Genomic DNA, 17,642 nt, shown 5'->3' on the forward strand with positions numbered 1-17,642 from the left:
ACGTATGTAACCCTCGTTCCCTGAAGGAGGGAACGGAGACGTCACGTCCCGTCGCCACAGCTCCTGTACCACCGCTGAGCGGCCGGGTCACCGGCTCGGCTCCTCAGCGAAAACCTGAATATGCGCTGCACCTGCTGCCTACTTATACTCACGCTGTGATCAGCAGCAGCTGGATGCAATAATCGCATGCCAATGTGCATTGGCTCGTTTAGTTTACACTCGAAGTAGATTGGTCCCTCTAAGCGAGATCCCAATTTCGTCGGTCCTCCGACGTGACGTCTCCGTTCCCTCCTTCAGGGAACGAGGGTTACATACGTTACCGAGACGTTTTAGTGCAACCATACTGCATCATTTTCAGTTTCTGAGAAGCATATTCTTGTTTTGCTTAAATATAGAGGCGTTTAACTCTGTAAATCCTCAGGTGCGCGTCAGAGGTGACAGATGGCTCTCAGTACTTCGTGCTGCTGGTCATCACAGACGGTGTCATTTCCGACATGGTACAGACTAGAGAAGCCGTGGTCACCGTGAGTCATTTTTGCTTGTAGACCTTCACAATGTTCTGTAAATACAATAATCTTTTTAGCAAGGTATTGATCACATACTGCTGCCCCTTCCCTGTTTACAGGCGGCGTCTCTGCCCATGTCAATCATAATTGTGGGAGTCGGCCCTGCTGAATTTGATGGTGAGATTGTGGCACTGCAAACACAGATGCTCTCAAAAATAAGAATATAATATTTGATGTAACTGTTCTCGTGTTAATGTAACAGCAATGGAAGAGTTGGATGGGGATGAGGTCAGGGTGTCCTCCAGGGGACGTGTTGCTGAGAGAGACATTGTCCAGGTACATAATGTTATCCATCTTAATGTGGTCCATCTTTTGGTCTTTTTTTCAATTCTGAAAAAAAATAAATAAATAGATTTTTCCCCTTGTATTTAATATTTAGAATTTTACCACTTGCTTTTTTGCCATTTTAATTTATTTATTTTGTGCAATCAAAAAGCCTATTTAAAACTTCAATTCTATTTTTTTAAAGCTTTAAAACTGTTGCAAAGTACAACATTCAGGACAAGCAGTCAGACAGTAAACATACAGCAATATACCATGGCAGAAAAAAAGAGAATTATTAGAATGAGAACTGAGAAAAAAAGAGTGCTGATATGTTTACACACTTTGGTATCCCATGAGATTATAATGTTTTAGAGACACAAATATATATATATATATATTTTAGTTTTGAAAACTATGGGTTATGTTAATTGTGTCACAAATAAACAATTTATTTTAGGATTTTTAAATATTTATAATTGTTAATATAATATGAAATCATTATTTATATTATAGAATTTGTATGTAATTTTAATATGCTTTTCCACCTGCCTTACATTTAAAAAAATAAAATAAAATGTTTTTACGTTTCAGTACTAAATTTAACATTATTTATTTATTTATTAAAATTAGGTTTGAATTATTTTTAAATAAATAATTACAGTAAGTAGTTTTGATGTATCATTTTTTATATTATTTTTTATTATATCATATAAAATCTTTATATATTATATAAAATATTATATTATTTTTTACCACTTACTTTGCATTTTTTTGTGAAGTTAAAAAGCCTTTTTAAGTTTGAATACTGGAATAATAATAAGAAGAATAAGAATAATTTTTCCTTTTTTATACCCTGAATAAATTTAACACACTCAATTGAGCTCTTTTGATTTTAAATAGTTTTTATTATGTTTAACTAAGTGATTACAGTAAGTGGTTCTATAAGTTAAAACTTTGGTATCCCATGACTTTTTAAAGCTTTACAGGCACAAATGCATTTTTTATGTGAATACTATGTCATTTTACATTACTGTTTTCCCACATATATTATATTATATTATTCTTTTTTATCACTTACCTTAAATTGTTTAGTGCAATTAAAAAGCTGTTTTTAATAAGATTCATCTTTGTATTTCTCTAGTTTGTGCCGTTCCGGGACTACATCGACCGATCCGGGAACCAGGTGCTCAGCATGGCCCGACTGGCCAAAGATGTACTGGCCGAGATCCCCGACCAGCTGCTGTCGTTCATGAAGAGCAGAGGCATTGAACCCAGACCAGCCCTCTCCCCCTCTCCCACACCACAGATAAACGTCCACCTCTGATCCTAGAGCAGTGTTTTATCCACAGTTATATGTTCACGCCTGAAACCCCCGGGTCCGTCACTGGGGACGCACATTTTTACTTTCCACATCGGTTAGCAGTAGCACATAATGTAGTTACAATAATAATCAACTGAAATCAGGAATATGTTAATGTAAGTGTGTGGTGTAATACTTTATAATCGGTCAGCGATCAGTCAAAAAACACAACAGTGTTTGCTTGCATTGGAATGGAAGATGTGGAAGGGTGGAGAAGCTCATAGCCCAAGTTGCTATGAGCTCATAGCCCATGGTGAAATTACTGAAAAGAAATGTCTGGGTCATATTTTCTCAAAAAAATCTAAAGACGAGAAAAACAATAAAATGTGCATAAAATTTTACATGAAATGCAATACATAAATTACATAAAATAAATTAATCCCATTACAATAAATGGAAATGTATTGCTTTAAGACATTATTTTCTCATTATCAAATTCTAAAATCTCTCATAACCCTAATGTTTACTGAAATTATATACAAGTGCATCTCAATAAATTAGAATGTCGTGGAAAAGTTAATTTATTTCAGTAATTCACCTCAAATTGTGACACTTGTGTATTAAATAAATTCAATGCACACAGACTGAAGTAGTTTAAGTCTTTGGTTCTTTTAATTGTGATGATTTTGGCTCACATTTAACAAAAACTCACCAATTCACTATCTCAACAAATTAGAATACTTCATAAGACCAATAAAAAAATTTTTTTTAGTGAATTGTTGGCCTTCTGGAAAGTATGTTCATTTTCTGTACATGTACTCAATACTTGGTAGGGGCTCCTTTTGCTTTAATTACTGCCTCAATTCGGCGTGGCATGGAGGTGATCAGTTTGTGGCACTGCTGAGGTGGTATGGAAGCCCAGGTTTCTTTGACAGTGGCCTTCAGCTCATCTGCATTTTTTGGTCTCTCGTTTCTCATTTTCCTCTTGACAATACCTCATAGATTCTCTATGGGGTTCAGGTCTGGTGAGTTTGCTGGCCAGTCAAGCACACCAACACCATGGTCATTTAACCAACTTTTGGTGCTTCTGGCAGTGTGGCAGGTGCCAAATCCTGCTGGAAAATGAAATCAGCATCTTCAAAAAGCTGGTCAGCAGAAAGAAGCATGAAGTGCTCCAAAATTTCTAGGTAAACGGGTGCAGTGTTATAAATGCAATTGTAAGTAGCCTAGGAGAAAATAATGTCACAATGAACAAAAAATTAATGATCAGACTTCCAAAAATATGGTACACTTTGGTATTTGGTAATTGTTAAACATGTTACAAAACTATTGTTTCACATAGAATTATTTAATTTTATAATTATTGAATATTTAGAATAAATAATAATTTATATTACTTTTTTATATAAAAAATCCCCCTTTTATGCCCGATTAAATTTAATGATAATAATTTTTTATTATGTTATAATTGTGTTTAATTAAATAATTACAATGGCTGGAACACAAATATGGTACAGTTTAGTATACTGTGACTTTTTAAAGCTTTAGAGACACTTCAGACTGCCTTCATTATATCATATTTAGTTTTTTCGCGTTTATTTTGTGTTGAAATATCATCTGGACATTTCTTCTACTGAAATTTGCCCAGGAACATGAGAGTCTGTGTTCTCACACCCGGCAGAGACAGACAGAGCTGTACGCTGTAATACCCAACCACGCATGCACAGGTCACCTTTAACATCATCATCTTTATATTTCACTTAGTTTCGTAGGCTGAGATATTTTTTCATTTTCTCACTGGCTGAATTACTTGCACCGGCACACTCTTGAGTGTGTAAATATTTTCTAATTTGTGCCCAATTTTTAAAGGAGCTAATAAGTAGCTGCGTGTGGCAGAAAAACAGATGCCTGTGCGGGAACACCGACGCACCCGGAGTCTTCCGCACACCTCGAGTGGATGCAGCTAATTACCTGCAGAAACAGAGGTGCCAATCAGTGCAATTCAACCAGAGAGAGGAAGATTGAGGGAAGAAATATCCAGAGTGTAATCAGCAGAGGTTAATGGGCACAGGAAGTAGGCAGACGTATGGCGTGACAAAGATAAATCAGGTGATCAGCAGAACGACAGGAAAAGAGGGGGATTTTACAGGTGAATCTTATGGAGAAACGTCTGGGTCATATTTTACCCCCAAAATCAAAAAAGGACCATTAATAACATGCATTGTGACATTTTTATAACACAATTTCTCCCTTCCACATTCTCATAACTGTAAACTCTCAGTACTGTAAAATGTCCAGACCCAATTATTTTTAAAACAAAAGTCAGCATAAATTTAATACATTGAATGCAACCATTATTTACACATAAAATTGCACTTTAAAAATATACTTTATAATTTAAATTAGGTATACACTATATTGTATATTGATAACTTATTGGTTAATGTTGCATATATTTAATTGGACATAGTTTTTTTGCATTTCGATTGTCTTTGGTTTTTGCTAATGCTCATCTAAAGTTTATATTTAAAAAAGACATGTTTTATGTCTTCAGCAAATATCAAAATAAATATCTATTTTTTTGTACTGTACATTATAGTTGTTTACAATGTTGTGATGCCTAAATTTACTTGTAGCATTTAAAATACTTTATTTTTATTCAGTGCTTTATTTTTAATGTATTTAGACTAAATATTATAGAATTTTAGTATCAATATCGGTTTGATTTATCGGTTATCGGCCATACACTCTTAAAAATAAAGGTTCTTTTTTGGCATCAGTGGTTCCACAAAGAACCTTTACCATCCATGGAAGCTTTTCATTCCACAAAAGGTTCTTTACAGTGAAAAAAGGTTCTTTAGATTATTAAAATGTTCTTAACATGAAGAAAAATGTTTCTTTTAAGAACTGATCACTGAAAGGTTCTTTGAGGAACCAAAACTGGTTCTTCTATGGCATCGCTGTGAAACCCCCCTTTTGGAACCTTTATTTTTAAGAGTGTAACAAGAAAATTATTACATTTTAATAGTAAAAATAATAGTCAACATTAGTGCATAGCTAATTAAAATAATTTGTCTTTTTTGCAGTATTGCTATTGAAATTAAAAAGCACTTAACTGCCATGAAAATAATGTTGCAATGCAAAAAAAAAAACCTTAAATGTTCTAAAAATAGCATTTGTCCCCCCTTTTGAATTCGGGATGACACATGACCTGGACATTTCTTAAAATTTTTCATGGGGTTCACGCTTGCGTACACTGCCATGTTGCAAATTTAATTCCAAAAATGATTGTAGACTCAATGAATGTTTGCCGAGATTGGAGCATTCGTTAATTTTTCCATTCTTTCATCCTGCTGTACATAATGAATAGTGCAATAACATTTGACATGCATTACTGCATCTCACCACAATTTATGGCTGTATTTCCGTCACAACCCTTGTTGCTAAGATCAGATATTCCTCAGATACCTTCGCGTTGAATACCGTTTTCTTCATATACAGTAATCTATCAGAAATGTTCTAACTGTTGCTAAACTGTAGATTTGAATGATATTTGTTTCATAGTAAAGACAGCTATAGTAAACAGCTGCTTGTGCCAAAGTGCTACCATGTAAAACATTCCTGCCAAGGTTGTGTATCAATATGTGAGGCAAAGATGTTCCTTTTATATCTCCTTGTCGTGTTTTTAATAAAGCATGAATGTCTTGTGCTGACTTCTGAAGAGTTTGCCATGCTTATTCACAGGATGAATGTGAGGTGTGCATTTGTGAATCTTGTCAATCCCCGTTCATTGTAATTGCATGGAAAAGAGGAACAAGGACATTCTTCAGAACTTCTTTTGTTTTTCCCTCAAGAAATAACACCATGCAGGCTTGGAATGACATGAGGGTGAGTAAATCATGACAATTTTATTTTATTTCTTTTAGTGATCCAACACATGAACATGTTTCTGAACCACATATTGTTTAGTAGAATAGTCACCAACCATAATGACCAAACCTGATGACAACTATTAGAGAAGACGAGCAACTGAATAGCTATTTAAGTCTATATGTTAGATTCTGTTGACCATGTATTGATGTTTTGTAATTCTAATGTAGGCTCTTGACTGGCATCTGGTGGTGAATATATAACTGTATATTCCCTCCAGTTACATGCGTGTAGGAAGGGATGGATGTGTCACAGTTTGCAGAGGTACAAGGTGAGAAGATGTTGTACAAGTTGTACTCTGAGAATATGACAAAGCAGTTGAACTAAAGCATAAACGCCCTTAAAAACACCAAAGCACATTATATGATACTTTACGTTTATTCATTTAGCATTGCATTGCATTCTCAAACTACATTATATGGTAGTTTGAGAGTGAATTGTATTGCAAACCATGTTCCAAGACTGCATTAGTCAGCTCATCTTGCTATAGGGACCAGTCTCCAGTGGTGAACAGTGTGAAGTGTTGATTGTGTGTGACACTCAAGGGTCTCTTGACATCCACTGGAGATCTATCTAGAACTTACCGTCTGTCTTCATTGTGGCTTGTGGTTATTCACATTTCATTCTACTGCCTATGAGAGGAGGGAACTTTTGTCATCATGTACTCACTTTCATGTGGCTACAAACCCATGGAACATAGAAAGGGATGTTTAGAAGGCTCTCCAAAATGTCAAGCTCCAAAACGGCACCAAAAAGTAGTCCACGTGACTGGAGTGCCGTATTTAGTTGAGGAACAGATCAAAATTATTTATTTTTCCCTCATAACTCAATTTGAAAATGTGGTAGCCTGTAGGTTTCTTCACTCTTAAAAATAAAGGTTCCAAAAGGAGTTTTCGTGTGATTCCATACACAGAACAATTTAGGTTTCTTCAAAGAAACCTTCAGTGAACAGACATTAGTGATATTTTCTTAGTCTGAAGAACATTTGAATAATCTAAAGAACCTTTAGATTATCTTTTGTGCAATGGAAAATTTCTTCATGGAACCATAATACCAATAAACGTGGGGGTTTTCACAGTGATGCCATTGAAGAACTATTTTTGGTTCCTCAAAGATCCATTCAGTGAAGTTCTTAAAATAACCTCTTTTCTAAGAGTGAAGAACATTTTAATAATCTAATAAACCTTTTTGCACAATAAAGAACCTTTTGTGAAATGGAAAGATTCCATGGATGTTAAAGCTTCTTCATGGTACCATCGATGCCAATAAATAACCTTTATTTATAAACCTACCAACCTATATGAAGGTGTCTTCACTCTTAAAAATAAAAGTTCCAAAATGGGTTTTTGTAGTGATTCCACAAAAAAAACAAAAACATTTAAGGTTCTCCAAAGAAACAGTGAACACATTTAAATTATTTTTTTTCTTAGTGTGAAGAACATTAAGAATCCAAAGAATTCTTCATAGAACCACTGATACCAATAAAGAACCTTTATTTTTAAAAGTGCACTTCATCGATGGTTCGATGAAGAACCTTTATCATCCATGGAATCTTCCCATTTCACAAAAGGTTTTTTATAGTGGAAAATGTTTGTTGGATTACTAAAATGTTCACTGAACGGGTCTTAAGAGTAACCAAAAATGGTTCTTCTATGGCATCACTGTGAAAACCACCATTTAAAACCTTTATTTTTATTATGGTTCCATGAAGAAACTTTCCATTGCACAAAAGATTCTTAATAGTGGAAAAGGGTTCTTTAGATTATATATAAAAAATATTGGTTATTTTAAAAACTGTTTACTGAAAGGTTCTTTGGGAAACCCTAAATGGTTCTTCTGCAAAATCTCCTTTTTGGAACCAGTGTATCTTATGATTCTTACCTGTTTTAAAACCACAACTATCGAACCTTTGTTTTCAACATCTCGGGAACGATCTGCCTGGCGACACGTTGGCCGTTCTCAGTTCATTTCATCAAACATTTCCCCTGCAGACAGATACCGCGTGTGTGTTTTATGTAGGTACTATTCTGGCTCTCCTCTCTTTCCCATGGGTCTTCTCAGAGGATTCAAGTCCTCCAGCACTTCTCCCACATGGATCTCGATGAGTAAACATCTCCGGAAGGCTAAGTTTACCCTCACACCTCTCCACACACGCTTCTCCAGCACCTATACAATATTCTCACCAATCCTCCTCAGAGAGACAGAGGTGGGTATATGCAACACTGTAAGGGAACATTTTGTTCGATCACTGTCCTCTAGTGGTGCACGTTCTTATTAGCAGTGCAAGCTAAGGCATGTTTGTATTGGAGGTTAAGGGTTCTTCAACCCCATATTTAACTATACTTAGGGGACAGATTTCCTCAGACCTTAATTTGACACAACCTCCTTTTGGGAATGCTTGGGGATATTCCCATTTGAAAAAACACACCTGTAAATCATGTTTTAGTTCTAAAAATGCAGTTTTTTGGAATATGTTTGTGTTTGGTTTGTGGTAACTATGATTAAATAAGCATTTAGTTAAAGTTTAGCTCACTTTCTCAATGGAGAGAAGGCAAAGGAAAACTGTATTCAAAGAGGCCGCTGTATCTTTACAACTGACTGTAATGTTATCTCAACGCTCTTACTTCCATTTCCTTTAGATTAGATAATCTTTGGTCTAAGTGGAGCTGTTAGGTAATGATAACTGAAAAACTCACAGCGGATTGATCGACCGCAGCAGAGGACGTTTAGGAGAGCATGAAAAGAGGCAGATCCACAGTGATGAAAGACTCTTTACTGCTTCTCATTAGAGCTGAGATCTTTGTGGTGCTGTCGAGGAACATCTTGCGCAACCCGGCTCAAAACCACAAACAAAAAAAAAACATAGGGGTCTGGATCAGCATCCAATGCTGCAATAAAAAGGCAATTAAAATCCATGTATTAGGAGAGTTTAGTCTACAAATCAATTACACTGAATAACTCGATCGGGATCTTTCTGTTGTTTTCTTCTGAGGCGCAGTAAAAGTTTTCCAGTTTTAATTAAAACCATTTGAAGTTTTCTCATTATTTGTCACAGATTTTTACAGGAGGGATTCTCCAGCCAAACATGTAAATTCTGTCACCATTTACTCACTTCTGCAGAACACAAAAGAAGATATTTTGAAGAACATTGACATCTGATGGACAAAAAAACATATCCTTTGTTATGATCCACAGAAAAAGTCATAAGTCGTACAGTTTTGGACTGACATGAGGGTGGTAAGTGATGACAGATTTTTAAATTTTGTGTGAAGGATCTCTTTAACGTCAACTACACCCAGCAAACCTTATGCCAGCAATACTGAACACACAAAATGATTGACAGGCAGATAATCTCTCAGGATCTGTCAGGCAATTGTTTTGGGTGATATTTCACCAAAATTAAATGTTTAGTATTGTAAAGTAATGTTTAGTGTTTAGTTTTGTAAAGATGTTTAGTGTTTAGTATTGTAAATGTTTAGTGTTTAGTATTGTGAAGATGTTTAGTGTTTAGTATTGTAAAGTAATGTTTAGTGTTTAGTATTGTAAAGATGTTTAGTGTTTAGTATTGTAAAGTAATTTTTAGTGTTTAGTTTTGTAAATATGTTTAGTGTTTAGTATTGTAAAGTAATGTTTAGTGATTAGTTTTGTAAATGTGTTTAGTGTTTAGTATTGTAAAGATGTTTAGTATTGTAAAGTAATGTTTAGTGTTTAGTATTGCAAAGATGTTTAGTGTTTATTATTGTGAAGTAATGTTTAGTGTTTAGTATTGTAAAATAATGTTTAGTGTTTAGTATTGTAAAGATGTTAAAAATACATCTAGGCTACATATAAAGTATGCAGTCTTAAATGTAATCGTTAAAGCCAAAAATATTTTTTTTATGAATTCACAAATCATCTGGATTGTGAAAAGTGGTCTCTATTTGGTAATGGAGTAAATCTGTATTTTTTTATTATATTTAATTATAAAATAAATTGTATTAATTATAAAATACAAATATTTTATTATTATTATTATTATTATTATTTTTAAATTTATTTATTTTTACAAATGTTTGTAGCATTTGGACCAATCAGACACACAACTTTTTGTTATATTTAACAAATAATATCGAACTCCCCATCACCTAACCAAATGGCCAATTACGAGGGTCTATGGACCCTTCCCCCGAAATGCACCTAACACCTCAGAAAGGCAGAACAGGCCTCTGGTTCCATGGTAACCAATGCTGATATCACTGGTTTTCATATTTGTTTATATATTATATGAACACATAATATGCAGGGTTATTTTAGTATAATTGAGATACTATTATAGTTATTAATATGTTGAATTAGTTTTCATTTTAATTTGAATTAAAATTGTAATAATTTTATTTTAGTACATCAAGATAAACTAAAATGAGAAATTTTGCCTTGGAAGCTAGCTGAAATAAAGTGTAAATTTTTAAATATTTTATTATTTGAATTAAAGTTTATTTTATTTCAAGTAACAAAAATTGTTTTAGGATTTTAGCTAACTATAATAACCCTGATTATAGGACAGTAAATAAAGTAAGGTCACATTTGATTTCATGCAAGTCTAAATGTTAAATATAAATCTAGATGCGCAATTAACCTTATGTGATAATTTACAACTCCAAAACTATGTAAAATAATTTTTTTTTATTTTCGACTCCATTTTCACATTGCCTAACTGGTGCATTACAGTGTTGAATTACAAAAAGTCCATTATATCCTTTCCTTTTAAATCGAAAAGCTTTCCATTTGGTTTTGCATGCCATTATGTGCCTAAAATATCATCAAAATGTAAATTGTCAGTCAAATCTTGTTTCACTGGATGAGACCTCTCAGGTATGTCACATCTACCATTTGGATTTACATTTTAAGGTTTATATTTACAAAGCGGCACGTAAAAACTCAGCCATTTCTAACACTTTTCTGCTGTTGTTGTGTTTTCTTTCCTCCTTATAGCTTTTGGCTTTTTGAGCTTCAGAACCCCCTTCAAAACTTTCTTTTTCCTTCCTGCTCAAAGATGAGGATGGATGATGGTTGGAAAAATCAATGAAAGCACAACATTATGGAGCTCCCGCCGGGAGAGCAGCACGTGAGCGCAACAGAAGTGACGTCCCAGGACGTGAGGGTACCAGAGTTTACTCATTATGCGAATTCTTGTTAAACAACCTCTCGTTACACTGGAGGCGCCTGTGCTTCTGATAAATATTGTCTCCTGGGCCTGAAGGAGGTGGTGGGGTGGCTGTAGGAGAAATACGGTGTCGTTGTTTTCCATCTTAACCTGTTTCCCATTACCAGCAACAACTGGCTGGCTTTGCGACAAACAGCTTGTTTCATCATTTTAAAGGGTGTAGAGAATGTAAGCAGTGAAGAACAGGGATATTCATAACATTTGCAGTGAGCTCACACTAAACACAAACACTTAGCTTGTCATGTGTCTTGTGCATTCATGGAAAATAAGCGGTTTGTGGATTTTAGGTTTCATTAGCATACGTAAAATCTCCAGTCAGATTGATTACACACGCCGCTAAGTTGCCTGTGGACTGATAGTTTTCAGGTGTTTATATATTCTTCACTTTATTTATTTTAGCTGGAAAAGTAACAGCGGGACAGCATCATTCAGGCCTGTGATGCTTCGCCTGCTTTAACGAGGGAGCGGAAAGAAATAAGGCAAACATGTGTTGAAAATGGAACGTTTTAAAGAGCCTCAAACAAAAACTGTTTTGTCAGAATGTGTTAGTAGGTCAGACGTGAGCTTAGCTCAGGGAAACTGGGCAAATAACAACAGTGGCTCTGAGGGAGACGGATGTGTGTACTTAGCTTCTGGTGAAGTGCGCTCTCTGTTAGTGGAAAACAATGATAGATTTGGCTGCATGTTTCCACTTACCTCATCTCCACTGGTTTTATGTAACAATGCGTTTGAAGTCATTTTTTAATGACGCAGACAAAGAAGCCTCAGAATTGTCTGCAAAATTAGTAGTGTTAGTGTCGCTGCTATAAATTGCTTATGTTTTCTGGAACAGTGGTATCAGTCCTCAACACACCTCTCTATCTCTCACAACAAACTCTTTTCATCTTATTACCACCTTTAAATTCAAAGGGTTTGTGATTTGTGCATTACAGTTGCACAAATCTGGTATCAAAGCTGTTTGGAGCTGGTATCAAAGGGATTGATATTTTTTTGTTATTATATACTCACCAGTTATTTGCCGTTTATATATTCTCATTACTTGACTTGCATTCAAAGTACCTTATTAAATAAGACTGCAACAAACATATGTATTATTAATTTTTTTTACATGTAAAATGTAATTTTAAAGGCTACTATATAGAATTTAAAAGTCATTTTTGGCCATTAATTTGTTTGTTCGTTCGTCTATCTTTCTGTCTATCTATATTTGCCATTCAAAAGCTTGGGTAAGTCAGTAAGGTTTTGTTTTTTCAAAAACAAAAAACAAAACATGGTAACACTTTATTTTGATTGTCCACTTTAGACATTCTACTAATAGTAAGTAACTTTGCAACTACACTCTTAAAAATAAAGGTGCTTCACGATGCCATAGAAGAACCTTTTTGTCTAAATGGTTCCATAAAGAACCTTTAACATCTGAAGAACCTTTCTGTTTCAAAAAAGGTCCTTCGTGGCGAAAGAAGGTTCTTCAGATTATAAAAAGGTAAGAAAGAGATGGTTCTTTAAAGAACCTTTGACTGAATGGTTCTTTGTGGAACCAAAAATGGTTCTTCTATGGCATCGCTTGAAGAACCTTTTGAAGCACCTTTATTTTTAAGAGTGTACATGTCAACTAACAGTCATTAGAATATTAGTAGACTGTCTGCTTAATATCTTCTAACACTTTATTTTGATGGGTCCACAACATACAACATACTGACTATGAGAAACTTTGCAAGTGTATGTCAACTTATTCTACTAACCCTAACCTAACAGCCTACTCTGAGAGTTAGTAGACAAATGTAGTTGCAAATTAATGAGAATTAGTTGAGAATGTAGTTGCAAAGTTACTTATAGTTAGTAGAATGTCTAAAGTGGACTATCAAAATAAAGTGTAACCCAAAACATTAATTCAGCCAGAATACATGGAACTGATCAAAAGTGGCACTAAAAACATTTATAAACCAGAAGTAAGAATAGTGGAGTAATGGCTGCTGAAAATTCAGATTTAAAAATATATTAAAATAGCAAACAGTTATGTTTAATTGTAATAATATTTCACAATATTACTGTTTTTACTGTATTTCTGCTTCAATGCATGTAGTCTTGGTGAGGATAAAGAAACAGTATAGCTCTTACTGACCCCTATACTTTTCAATTGTATTTATTTATCTATTTATTTGTTTAGCAATTTAGTTAGCTTGTTTTCATAAAGCAGAAGTTTCTTGAAATAATTTCTGAATGCTAACGCTGTCTGGTGTTATAACTGATATATTAATAAGAAATACTTATAATATTTCAATTCCTTAACATTAATGAAATATCTAACATGACCTAATAATGAACAAGACATTAACAGCAATTTTAATGTAGGTTAATTATGAACAAACGTGAATTAACAAATGTATTCATAAATGAAGAATAGTATTTATAAATTATACATTAACCTAGATTAATACATGTTGTACAAATTGTTGTTCATTGTTAGTACATGATACCTAACACATTAACTAATATGAATGAATTGTCAATTATTGAAAAGTGTTACCAAAATTGTATCCATTTATACATCTATTTAGAGATATTTTTTGCTAGACTTTAGCATCAAGATCATATTTATGTCAAATGCTCTCTGATGCTGTTACTTGAAGCAATTCTAAACCATACTCTCATTATTAGGCAGCACATGAACTGATATTTGATTGAGTCAACAATGTACGAGTCAACAAATATACAAACTCAAAGGTGGACAAACATGAACAGATATTTTGTAAATGCAGTTTACAAGGGGGGAAAAGGCAATTTAGTGCTACAGTGAGTAATAAGTGTACAGCCTACAGCCCAGGAGAATTGCACTGAAATTGAGAGTTGCACTAGTTACATATAATTTACATAATTGCACTTGATGTGCTTTGTAAGTGTTCAGCTGAGGAGGCAGATGGGCGCTTTCGTTTCTACTCTCTCAGCCTTCTGACACTGTGCTTTAAATGCATCTGAGTGAATATACATTGATCGGCTGGTGCATACAGTCCCGGAATTAAATCTAATATAACAAAATTGGCTTTTTTTTAATCAGAATTCACAGCTATGTTTGCATGCAGAAACATACTTTTTGTCCAGCAGCTGGGGTGAACTGGTAAAGCCTTGCTATCTCTGCTGAAAATTGAAAAGGTATTTTAACATAAAAAAATTACCCCCATCACCTTTAATCAGCTTCATACACTGTTAGACATTTCTGTAATTTCTAGTTATTTACTGTATATCACCCAGTATAATACTGCAAATTCCCTTTACAGTAAATAACTGTAATACCCTTTGCATCATGCACTTTTCTGTGACGTCAAACCCCACATACAGTGACTTACTGTATTTTTTAAAATTGCTGTATACTACTGTATTTGCCATAACGGACTCTTTAGCGCCATTCTATTCTTTATTTTCTTAATTTCTCACATTTGGATTGACAAGATTTGACTTACACCGTGTCTACAATGCCGCAACAGCTTGGGACTGACTACACTGGATGTTACATCGCTTGTAATGATTGGAAAATCCGTTTGTCCTTTGTGTCAGAAACAGCACGAGCGCTTGGAGTACATCTGTATGTCAGAAATATACCGGGGCATCACTTTACTGTCCGCATCCACTGTAGATAGAATAATGGATTCTATATTGTCTTTTGTCGAGTCGCGCCGTGCCGCGCCGCGGAAGACACGGAACCAGCATGGCAGCGCCGCGGGTTTTGCCCGGGGATGAACCCGCGAGAGTGGAAGAGTTCCGGAGAACATCTGCGCTGTGTCGATGCACCTTACGAGAGAATAAGACCAGTAAGCAAAGTAAAAAATATATATATTTTGTTCAGGTGTTAGTAGTTAATTTTGGCCAGTAGCCTATTGAGAAAATAAAATCGTATGTTAGCTAGGTTAAACAAGTTTTATGGCTAGCTGCCTTTCTAGTTTTAGAATTTGTTTGTTATAGTTTTTAATGGAATTTAAGATTTACTGCATTTTTTGTATTTGTGTTTTAAAGGCAACTGCAATGAAGCATCAAGAAAGACATGAGCAGGCCAGCCACCCTGAGACTGATAATTCATGGTAAGAGAATAACTAGGTTTTGAGAGATTTGTGTATTCTATATGGGGTTTGCCTTTTAAAAGTGTGCCATTTCTACTTGTTTTTCAGAGAAGACATTTCTGTCACTAACAAAGTGGATGGTGAGCAAAGGTGGTGGCCACGTTTTGGAGCAGCACCTGGGTTTTGCAGATGGCTATGTATTCTTTGGCTGCTTATCTTTTTTCCCCATTATGTTTCTGTTGCCTAAAGATTCTTTGTTAGGATAAATCCAGATGATACAACATAATGCGCTGCAAAATGTCCTAAGACAGGAGAATGCACTGTTCCAGCATTGGAAGACTGTATTTATAAGTGTTATACATGCAATGTTTTTAAATAAAGAATTTGATATTTTGTAATTATTGTGTCTGTTTTAATTGAATGCCAGTAGTACCTATGTATGGTAAAAATAAAATGAATTCTATATAAAAATAATCAAATCTAATGAAATATATTAAAATGAATTAATTACAGTAGTATACTGATGAATTAGATTTTTTACAGTAATTTACTGTAAAAATTACAGTTTGCAACTATAAACCAAATACAGTTTGCTACTGTAAATCTTAATTACAGTAACTTACTGGCAACAGTGTTGCCAGTAAGTTACTGTAAAAACCCTTTGAAATTACTAACAGTATAGGGTTTGAGATTTGCACCAAGCATGAGCAACAACAAGGTGATATTATTAAGAGTGGAACAACAGGATTTCTGGAAATGAATATTAAAACAATTCTAGCTCCCCCCGTGACATTAGCACGCTGCTTTAACAGCAGGTCGTTTCTCTGGTTCAGCCTCGTTATGTGCGAGAAGCTTGAGGCGTTCCTATCAGCCCGCTGTCTTCTCAAGCCCTGCTGAAGTTCAGCGTCTTACAGGCTCTTATCATGTATCACAGGGTCTAAAGTGCTTAAGACCCTCCTGATAAAGATGATAGGAAGTGTGCTATTCCTAAAAAAATTGTGTTTGCAGACTTGAAAGTGAGCTACATTGAAAAGTTGCACTTTTTTTACCTTGAATTTTGATAAATCTTTCACTTGCGTTGGTTAAGAAGACTACGAGAAGAATTCATTAGTACTTTTCTAGCATGTTTTTGTGAGCAAAATATCTCATCAGAAAAGTCAGACAATGTTTGAGTGATATGGGTAGTGTAGCATTTGGACCAATCAGACACACAACTTTTTGTTATATTTAACAAATAATATCTATTTTGTGTCTTAAAATACCTTATTAAAAAGTTTTATATTAAAATATAAAAAAAAAAATCTGAATTCTAAGCCGAAAGTTTAAAATTCATAAAATTATGTCAATAAATGTTACATGAACTACAAAAAATTATTTCTTTCTCAGTGAATTTGTCTTATTTTCCAGCTATCCAAATATCTAAACATCCTTAAATGAAGATTAATTTACTTGAGATGGAAAATAAAGCGAGAGATACTGAACAAAGGTTTATGCTTGAAACAAGAACAGGTATCTGTCAGTGAGGTATGACTTGCTATAAACTTGTTTTTTCCTTTGATTTAAGTTGATTTTTCAGATCCCATTGTTCTTGTTTTAACCATAAACACTGTTTTGATACATTTATTAGAAAACAAGACTTGTTACCAAGTAAATGTATCTTGATTTAAGACTTTTTAGACATTTGCACTTGAAGAAGAAGAAGAAGAAGAAGAAGAAGAAGAAAAAAAAAACAAGGAATGATAGCAAAACTTTCTACCAAAAAAGTAATAAAGATTATATTGGAAATTGTATTTTCAAGTGTTGCTGATACAGCTTGTGCTTCCTGGACATTTAGAGAACATACTGACCAATTGTGTTCCTTCAATTTATTCCTTACATATTCTTCACTTGGCCTTAAAAAGGTCTTTAAAGTGGTCATATGATGCGATTTCAAGTTTTCCTTTCTCTTTGGAGTCTTACAAGCTGTTTGTGAATAGATAAGATCCCTAAAGTTGCAAAGACTAAAGTCTCAAACCCAAAGAGATATTCTTTATAAAAGTTAAGACTCATCCACGACTTCCTAAAACGCCTAGTTTAAACACGCCCCCACATGTCTACGTCACTATGTGGGAAGATTTGCATAACACCGCCCAAATGTTCACACAAAGAAAGAAGGCGTAACTTTGATTCTCGCTGTAGTTTTGTTGCTGCCGCCACCACCATGTCGTGGAGACGCTGTGTTTCGTTGTGAAAGCGAAACTACTTTGTTTGGTCTTCCAAAAGAGGACACAACTAGAAATCAGTGGTTAAGCTGTATTTACAACACTGTTCCAGAACAGTTCAAACCA

The 17,642-nt window shown here is 34.5% G+C and overlaps 1 protein-coding gene across 1 annotated transcript in view; it reads left to right on the plus strand.

Moving 5' to 3' along the window:
* The window catches only part of LOC107594030 (copine-8-like), a 42,413-nt gene extending 40,022 nt beyond the window's left edge, over positions 1-2,391 (plus strand). Inside the window, exons 17-20 of the mRNA XM_016283959.1 lie at positions 422-524; positions 626-683; positions 769-842; positions 1,972-2,391. Of these exons, the coding sequence (XP_016139445.1) occupies positions 422-524; positions 626-683; positions 769-842; positions 1,972-2,154 (418 nt within the window). The 3' untranslated portion in view covers positions 2,155-2,391. The remainder of the gene's footprint in view (positions 1-421; positions 525-625; positions 684-768; positions 843-1,971) is intronic.
* The last annotated feature ends 15,251 nt before the right edge of the window (positions 2,392-17,642 follow it).

The sequence above is a fragment of the Sinocyclocheilus grahami genome, unplaced genomic scaffold (assembly GCF_001515645.1).
Source record: "Sinocyclocheilus grahami isolate Dianchi unplaced genomic scaffold, SAMN03320097.WGS_v1.1 scaffold178.1, whole genome shotgun sequence".
Lineage (NCBI taxonomy): Eukaryota > Metazoa > Chordata > Actinopteri > Cypriniformes > Cyprinidae > Sinocyclocheilus > Sinocyclocheilus grahami.